The sequence below is a fragment of the Aspergillus foveolatus genome, assembly GCF_047715535.1.
Source record: "Aspergillus foveolatus strain CBS 279.81 unplaced genomic scaffold BDW70scaffold_232, whole genome shotgun sequence".
Classification (NCBI taxonomy): Eukaryota; Fungi; Ascomycota; class Eurotiomycetes; order Eurotiales; family Aspergillaceae; genus Aspergillus; species Aspergillus foveolatus.
Genome location: NW_027396296.1, coordinates 1 through 8,577, shown reverse-complemented (window position 1 = coordinate 8,577; position 8,577 = coordinate 1). Strand labels below are relative to the sequence as shown.

The 8,577-nt window shown below is 48.0% G+C and overlaps 2 protein-coding genes across 2 annotated transcripts; one reads left to right on the top strand and one right to left on the bottom strand.

The window, feature by feature from the left end:
- Window positions 1–209: 209 nt before the first annotated feature.
- BDW70DRAFT_146046 (uncharacterized protein) lies at window positions 210–502 on the bottom strand. The gene has a single exon (XM_073738529.1). The coding sequence runs from the start codon at window positions 425–427 to the stop codon at window positions 269–271; it is 159 nt and encodes a 52-aa protein (XP_073590522.1). The 5' UTR covers window positions 428–502; the 3' UTR covers window positions 210–268.
- A 3,059-nt stretch (window positions 503–3,561) lies between these two features.
- Window positions 3,562–6,223, top strand: BDW70DRAFT_165186 (uncharacterized protein; the record flags this gene model as incomplete). Its single annotated transcript, XM_073741677.1, has 5 exons — window positions 3,562–3,915; window positions 3,971–4,270; window positions 4,322–4,586; window positions 4,643–4,742; window positions 4,789–6,223. The coding sequence occupies 5 exons, from the start codon at window positions 3,562–3,564 to the stop codon at window positions 6,221–6,223; spliced, it is 2,454 nt and encodes an 817-aa protein (XP_073590521.1).
- Window positions 6,224–8,577: the final 2,354 nt, after the last annotated feature.

Below are 8,577 nucleotides of genomic sequence, written 5' to 3'. Positions count from 1 at the left end.
CTGTATGTAAAAGACTTCTAATCTGCTGCTGGCATAATACAGACTCAGGAATATATTCAGAGATAGATAATGGAGTAGATACAACAGACAGGCTACAGAGTCAGGCTACTACCAATAACGGTGGCATGTTTATGCAACAAGGTCTGGTAGTGATATGTCCACTATATATTTGATCCATCCCGGGGAGTAGTATCATACAGAAGCCGTGTAGTGCTGGCAAGCTTGTCAAAGCCAGAACATGCGTATATTACTGACATTAATCAGCATATTATACGTCATGTGTCAGGCTAGATTGGGTTAACCTAGCGAGAATTATGCTAGTGCGGATAGTAACAAGATATCCATATCGTATCCGCGTGGACTTGGATGTGGATAAAGATAGCAACTTAGGTATCTGGTATCCGCATGGATACGATATGGATAGCATTTGCTATCTGATGTCCGCGGATATGCCGCAGTCTAGTCATGCCCCACCCTGCAGCACATTCCGCACTTCAGCGTCACCGCCGGCCAACAGGTAGGGGGCAATCTTTGCGGTGGCTTCACGCCGGCGGTACGCGCGCGTTGACCGGGCATTGGCAATAGAGCCATGCCACGACGCCAACCAGATTGACCAGGATCTCGGATGCCGGCATTGGGTCGAAGTTCTTTAGCGCACGCAGCTGGAAGGTGTGGTACAGCATCCAGAGCTGTACCTGGCGTCAGAACTGGTGGGTCTCCCCGCCTGCGCCACCGCCACCGCCTCCTGCGCTACATCAGCCTGCCACCGGCACCGTGGCCGTCTCGATCCTCCGCTTTTTTCACCTCAGCGTCGATGTCGAGCAGGAACTCGATTGTTTGGTGTGCGGCCTCCCGGGTCCGCCGCATCCAAGCGAGGGCTAGGGCGCGTCCCACCAACGACGCCGGGAGCGGGACACACTTCTTGTTCCCCTCCACACACTAGGACTAGGTGTAGCACTTGGCCCTGCGCTGTTTGAGCAGGCAGATCACGGGACCCACCATCTTGCCAGTTGCCTTGTTGAGCACGAACATATTCTTTGCGCAGCAGACGCACGGGCGGGCTGCCACAACTAGGTCAGGGTCGCGCACTTTGGCGTACTGTTAACGGCCTAAAGCTCTGCACCAAGTTCAGCAAGCTTCTAAGCTGCAGGCCTATGGGGATTGCATGTAATAGCCCTGGCTTTATGTAGATGCAGGCTTTGGAGAAACTCCCTAGTAACAGAACCTCCCTGGTGTTATATGGCCATTATTAGCCGTCCGACAACGTAAGAGTAGAGCAAGTTATAACTAATAAACTTGCAAGCCAGTAGCACTAATTATAATAACAGTACAGGGAGACATAATATCAAGTAAGAGAGAAAGATTTTAGAGTTTGTGTTGTGAAATCTCGAATAACGTGTGAAGAGTCCATAACTTCTAAAGGATAACCGGATACTTATAACTTGACCTCAAAGCTCTTCCAAAACCTGAATTTGGTTTTATTTTACTCTAGCTTGTTTATAATGGTGAGGCACCGCTTATTCATCGGTATCGTGCCGCCTCGATCGCATAAAGTAGACCTCAGGTCGCCTGCAACCACCACTGCAACAGGGGTATCATTGAGGCCGAATTAGCGAAGACACCTAAGAATTCTGTCCAGGCCTTAGGTTTTGGGGAGCAAACGCCAGCGGATCCTGGCTTCAGTAGCTCAGCAGCTCGCTTTCCCCCTATATATATCAGCCGCCCTAGAATGACACTGCGAGAGTAAAAAGAATCAACAAGTTATTAATGGCCATGTCTCTGGGAACTGGGATGTAGCAAACACTTGGTAGTATTGTATCCAGAACCCCGCAAGCTTAGGCATGCTGCATGTAACAATTGGCAGGCATCGTTTACTGTTGCCCTAATGAAAGAAGCACTGATGTGGCCGGCCTGTTACTTTGAAGTCGCTATACGAGTGAATAGGAATCAGCCTAGCAATGGTTCATCGGCCGAAGTCAAGGAAAATCTGCTAAATTCTCTTTGAGAAGACTAGACGATGCATCATCTGCGTCATCAGCAAGGAAGCACGCAGCTGCATCACAATATACCCGGCAGAGAAGATGGAAATGGCAGGCTGAGGTTAAGCTGGTTTGGCCGCCAGTGGGACGCGAGGTCTATGCCATGAAGAAGAGTCTAATTTCTTGAAGGAGCCCGCAACGCGGGGAAGCTATTCAATTGGGGACAGACTAACCCCCAACCAGGCTACAGTTTGCGGGCGCCACGGCGACTGGTACACCGGTTACCTACATATATCCTTGTACGGTAACGCTACCCAATAGTGGTAGTAGGCTGAACGAAGCACCGAAATAGATAGATAGCTCAAATGTATGCTTGAGTAGTCCTGCTGGTTTGAGCAGCAGAGCAAGACAAATAACCATGTTAGCATGACTTCATCTTTATCGGGCTAAAATGAAAAGCGTCACACAGGCTGAGGAGATCACCAATAAGGCTACACTGCTTGCAATGCCTCGTTTAATGCAGTTTTTGGGACGGGGAACATGTAGCCCGCGGGGCAGATGCCTGCTGTTCATGCTCCCCAGTCAAGTTGGAAATCGGTCCGTAGACTTTCTTTTTATGAGAGACCGTTTCCCTGTATCCTGTTTTCTCAACTAACACATGCAGGCTGGGGTCCGAAGGAGTAAAGGCTCAAAGGGGTCTATGGAAGCCCTTTTAGGGTGGTCCTGACATTGACAGGAAGTATCTTCAGAAGGCGGTCCGCTTGAACTGGGACCTGTGACCAACCGGTGACTCACTTTGGTCAGAGTGAAAGAAGGGAAATATTCAGACCAAATTTAATCATCACTATCCTTGTATCGGTGAGTACAAAGGGCCACACACTGCCAGCTTCAGCAAGCCACTGTGTGAAAGTCGCAGTTGTGGCTAGCTGAATGAGGGGTACCTGGCAAGCTGGACCGGACGATGAAACCGGAAGCTTGATGGTTGGGCCGCCATAAGCCAGAGCACTGAGCTCCTCTTTGATTCGCGAGGGCTAGGTATACTGCTGTGCCACTCGGCGAAGAATCACCTGAGTTGGCAGATTTCCCCGCCTCTCTTCAGCCCAGGGGCGCTAAAAAGCAGCTATAATTGCAGCTCCTTACCCTGAGGAGCAGTGACTGCATGCTGCTTATGCAGGTGGAATGTGTATGCACTTGCGCAAACTTATGATCAAATCACAGACTAAGCTCTCTCCTGATTGACTTCCTGCATGGGTTTCTTCCTCAGCCATTCGTGATTTCATCGCATGTAATGTCCTAATTTGACCTCTTCAGCCATCCATGTTTGTCCATGCTTGAAAGATGCTCGCCATGACACAAACTCGATTACTTCAAAATAGGGACTTTAGGGAATCTCCCAGGCTGCTCTTCTGGTATAAAGCACTCTGCTCCTCTAGACTGAGGTGCCGGGCAGCAGATGTTTCTATTTAAGCCCTTCCGACAGAACACCACCAGGCCTCGACCAGGCCTGTTCCCCTCTCATCCCTCCAAACCTTACTCTTCTCTACAAAACCAGAAAAAAAAGTCACGTCCGGCTCCTGCCACTATGGCGTCCGGAGACTGGGAATACTATCCCATCCACGGGATTTCCGTCGGGACCAAGGATGGTTCCCCTCCCAGCCCTCATGTTGAGGTTCCGATCCGCCAGAATATTGATGAATGGAGCAACAACCCGGCCAATGATAGGCAGGTTAAGCTTTTCGTCATGGCCCTGGATCGCTTCATGAAGATTGACCCCCACGATCGTCTCTCGTTCTTCCAGGTCGCTGGTATCCATGGACAGCCTAATGTACCGTGGGATGAACCCATTGATCAGGCTGAGAGTGCAGGAAGGGGGTATTGCACGCATAATAACATCCTTTTTCCAATATGGCATCGCGCATATCTGGCCCTCTACGAAGTGTGTAATTCCCTTCCACCCTTGGGCTGAATCTACTGACGGCAATGGTTTGTAGCAACGACTTCATGAGATCATGGTCCAGGATATCATCCCGAACTTTCCAAAAGAAGACCATGAGGCTTGGAGCCGCGCAGCCAGTGCCTGGCGACTCCCCTTCTGGGACTGGGGTGTGCGCAGCTCGGTTCCTGACCTAGCCAAGTACCCTACGACCGTTGTGCCTACCGCAGATGGCAAGGATGAAGAGCGCATCCCAAACCCCCTCTACCAGTTCCGCATGCCAAACAATAAACCAATGTCTACAGAGGGTATGGATGCCTTCAAGGACCCATGGGTAGATAACGGTGGCATGCTCTTCGTACGTTCGATATCCCCAATCATGCAAATCCAGGGGCTAACTAAGAAATAGTACGGAGAATGCATCGCCACTAGCCGTTGGCCCGAAGAGGAGGATAGTAAGCCTGGAACTCTGACGTGGAAGCACGGCGTTGTGAATAACTACAAGGTTGCGGACTCGCTCAAAAAGCCAGGGTGGACATCCGGAACTGCCTATGGTCAGCCAGCGGAGATGGTCTATCGACTGCTCACTGTCCCGCTGGAGTATTCCAGCTTTGCCACTACGGCCCAGTTGTCCGCGGACCAGGATGTCTCTAACGACGTCAATATCGAGTATCGTATGTCGATCCATTACTTGAATACCTAATATTGCATAGTTATAACAAGTCTTTAGTGCACAATAACGTCCATGGCTGGGTTGGAGGAGATTATAATGGACACATGTCGCAGATTCCAGTCGCAACGTTTGACCCTCTTTTCTGGCTGCATCACTGGTGAGTCTGTTTCTGGCGATTTTCTTCACTTCACTAATCTGAGTAGTAACATTGACCGCATCTTTGCCCTATGGCAAGCGCTCAACCCTGAAAAATGGTTCGAGGAAGCCAAAGTCAACGAATTCTTCCAGGAGATCATTGGACTTTCCCCAGGCGCCAAAATCACACCAGAGACCGAACTGCGACCCTTCCACAAAGATACACAGGGCACGGTCTTGACACCAAACGACGTCCGCTGGCCCTACACCTTCGGGTACACCTATCCCGAATTACAAACATGGAAGGAAGAGTACGCGCCAGACCCATACCACTCCAAAACGCTCCATGACTATCTTCACAAAACCATCAATGAGCTCTACGGGGTGTCCCGCAACGCCCTTGTTAACGCAGAAGCCAACCTTAAAGGCGTAGAGTACCTCGAAGACGCAGTGAAATCCCTGGATTACGCATTCAGCGTCCGCTTCCATAAATACGCCTTCGGCGGCGACCCTTTCTGGATTAGGATCTACTTATCTCAGGATGGAAGGACCCAGAATCCCACTCTTGATCTTATCACGGAAGTCTTTAACTTCAGCCAGAAACCTGAGAATATATCAGGTCAGATTGCTTGCAGTAACTGCAAAACAAACCAGGAGGCTAATATTCGCTCAACCGCAAACATTTCTATCACGCCAGTCCTTCTGGCTCTTCTCAGAGCGGGTAAAGACTTGGCTAGTCTAACTAGAGAGCATGTTTTCGCATACCTCCAGAAACATGTTTACTGGCGTGTTTTTAGAAGGGGAAAGGAAGTCCCCCGATACGAACTTGACCCACTTGACCTTGAAATTATTGGCAATACGAATGAGGCAACCAACTACCGGAATCCAACCAAGGCACCGCTCTTAGAAAACTTCAAGGAAGAACCCACGATCTCTGGCGGTGCCGATGGTGCCCTTGCCCCCAATCTAAAACAACCAGTGACTGTTCCGCCGCCACCAAAGCCAGATATTCCCAAGGCAGCTCTTCGCCTTAACTCCTATCTTCCATTCAAGGAAACTCTCAAGCCAGACAGTGTCGTGGTTATCGACTCCTTGAGTCTCAATCTCACACCCGCAGCAGATACATCCAGTATTGATAACACCCAATTCTGGTTCTCAACTGGCCGAGATGGCGACGGGGATATAGTTTTTCTTCTTTCGGTCCGTCGGGCCGAAGGCGCAATTGTTTTTAATACCCGCTTTGATAGTCGCTGGGGTGAGGAGGTTCGTGTCTCGCTTGAAGGGCGGTTCAAGGGTGACTCGTCGTCGATTCTTGTCCACGATCAGGAAGACGGCTACGAGGTCTTCATTGATTGGAGACACGTCATTTGGTTTGAAAAGAGGGATACAGCGAAGGTTGCACGATCCGTGTCTTATACCGTGAATGATAGGCAAGAGAGTGTTTGGTCCGGGGATTTGAAGGTTAGGGTTTATGATTCGATGAGGGCGCTTTTCTTGCAATAGTTTACGGCTTTGCACTAGCCTCCGGGCTTCACTGTGGCTGCTTTTGTCAAAAGTATATATATCTGTTGTGAAATACGCTCAAAGGGGAAAGGGCAGAAGGAAACTGCATCAACTACACGAACGTAGTTTACTAAGGATCGGACGCCATAGAACAATTAATTGTCTATCTCGTTGACAATAGCTCTCTTCTCTTGTTCCTTGTCTCTCTCTTGATCACCTCTCTCTCACTATATATATATGAGAGTGAGAACCTTATAGAACTAGGCGATGTACGGTCAAGCCACCAGAGATCACGTGGCCTTGTATTTTGTTGTGGAATATGCTCCAAGGGGAAAGGACAGGAGGAAACTGTATCAACTACACCAACGTAGCCTACTAAGGATCGGATGCCATATGACGATTGACCATCTATCTTGTTGACGATAGATTCCTTATTGCTTTATTCTTACTCTTCTGTTCCCCCGCTATATATACATACAGAGGGTGAGAACCTTCTAGAACCAGGCGATGTCCGGTCAATCCACCGGAGATCACGTGGCCTCATATTTCCGTATCATATTTCCGTATCAAATTCTGTAGTGAAATCTGTAACGGGCGTAGTAGTATTGTTTTCAACTAGCTGTCCTGTATAAACGAGTATCACAAGCTTAGAGAAATAAACAAAAGATAGAAGCGCAGATATCTTCCTCCCCTTTTTTATCAAGCTTTCCCAATCATACGTCAAGACTTCCGACTTCCCGGACTTGCATGCCGACGGATCTCTTTCCCGAAGTTATGAGGACGGATCTCTTTTCCTACGAGGCCGCAATTCCGAGGCTGTACATTAATGTTGCAGAGACCGTTATTTAGGACCAGGTTGAGGGCATGGCCGACAACCAAGATCCAGGCCATAGCCTGTGACAGGGATAAGCTCCTGGCAGCTATTGTTTCTGGCATATCTACCAGTATAATTCCATGCCCTGTCTTACTGCAAGATATGCCTTCAGTTGAGAATCTGAGTCGGCTTGCAAAGAATACTTCAGTAGTCTAAACCTTTGCAACTCCTAATCATGCCCTGGTTATCCTATAAACTACTAATGATTGGAAAATATGTCTTGAAGCAGGCCAGCATTATCAGGCTGCACTTTATGCACTGAACAAGGAACAGGATACCCTTGCCAAAACCGACAAGGATCGCAAGGCGGGAATCAAACAATCCATTACCAAGGTATATTGAAAATTTTATCTTTGGTAGACTTTTGTTCTGACAAATCCAAGACTACCTTTGGCCAGTATCTCTCTATCTTCGTGATAACATAAACTTGATGCTGAGTCATTGACTGCACTTCGGGCTAGGCTGCGGCAGGATCCGCAGGGTCGGCGGATCCGATCCTTACCCGCTGATTATCGTACGACAACGATCCTATGTTAGGATCCAACTATCCGCAGGTTGCGGATAATGATCCTCAAGTTCAGCTCTATGGGTACCCGCCGATTATCATACGATCTTAAACATACCAAACACGCCAAGAATCAGTGCCTAAACGGGACTCCGTAGATTATGCATTATGTCTGGTATTTTTTGAGTATTCAGTTTGTAATTAAGTAGACATTTCTAAACATCATATAATCTGCTTACTGGCAATTGTTTCAACTTTACTAACCTTTTTATTTTATTTTTGGTTTATTTATTTCAAATAATTATTATAATCTATCGATCTTGAATCCGTCTGGCAGTTTTGGCTTCTTCCAAATCCTCCCCGATCGCCCCTGCGTGCACTCTTCAGTTGGCGTTTCTGGAAGTGGTAGGCCAGCATCATCGTCATCTTGAGGTTCAGTGGTATTGCGAGGCCGCTTTTTTGTGGCTGTTTGCTCTGCATATTCCTCTGGGGAAAAGCTGGCTACTGCTCTCTGGCATCGTCTGAATCAATATCTAAATTATCTGGTAACTCCTTATTCCAGCAACCCTCTTCTTCTTCATTACTTATAGGATCGATATTGCTGAGTAATATAGTAGGCTTCCATATTTCCTCCAGCATAGCAGCTTCTCTATCAGAAAGGTAGTCCTTAATTATTTCTAGCTCGCTCTGTTGTAGATCAAACTTTGATGCAAATAAATAGAGCATCAGTTCACTAATTATTTCTGGGTTAAGTTGACCCTGGCAGTAGTAACAGATATCACAAGTACAGTTAAATAGCTGCTCAACACCAGCTCCACTAGCAGGGGTTGATAGAATATCTCGTGCTATTGCTGCAAGTACTGGATACTCATGCTCATGCTCCTTCCAGAAAACACAAGGATTACCCTTTGTAAGCCTGTAATAGGAATTCCCCACCTCTCTATCGGAGTATCTTTGACCTCACGGAGAAACAGA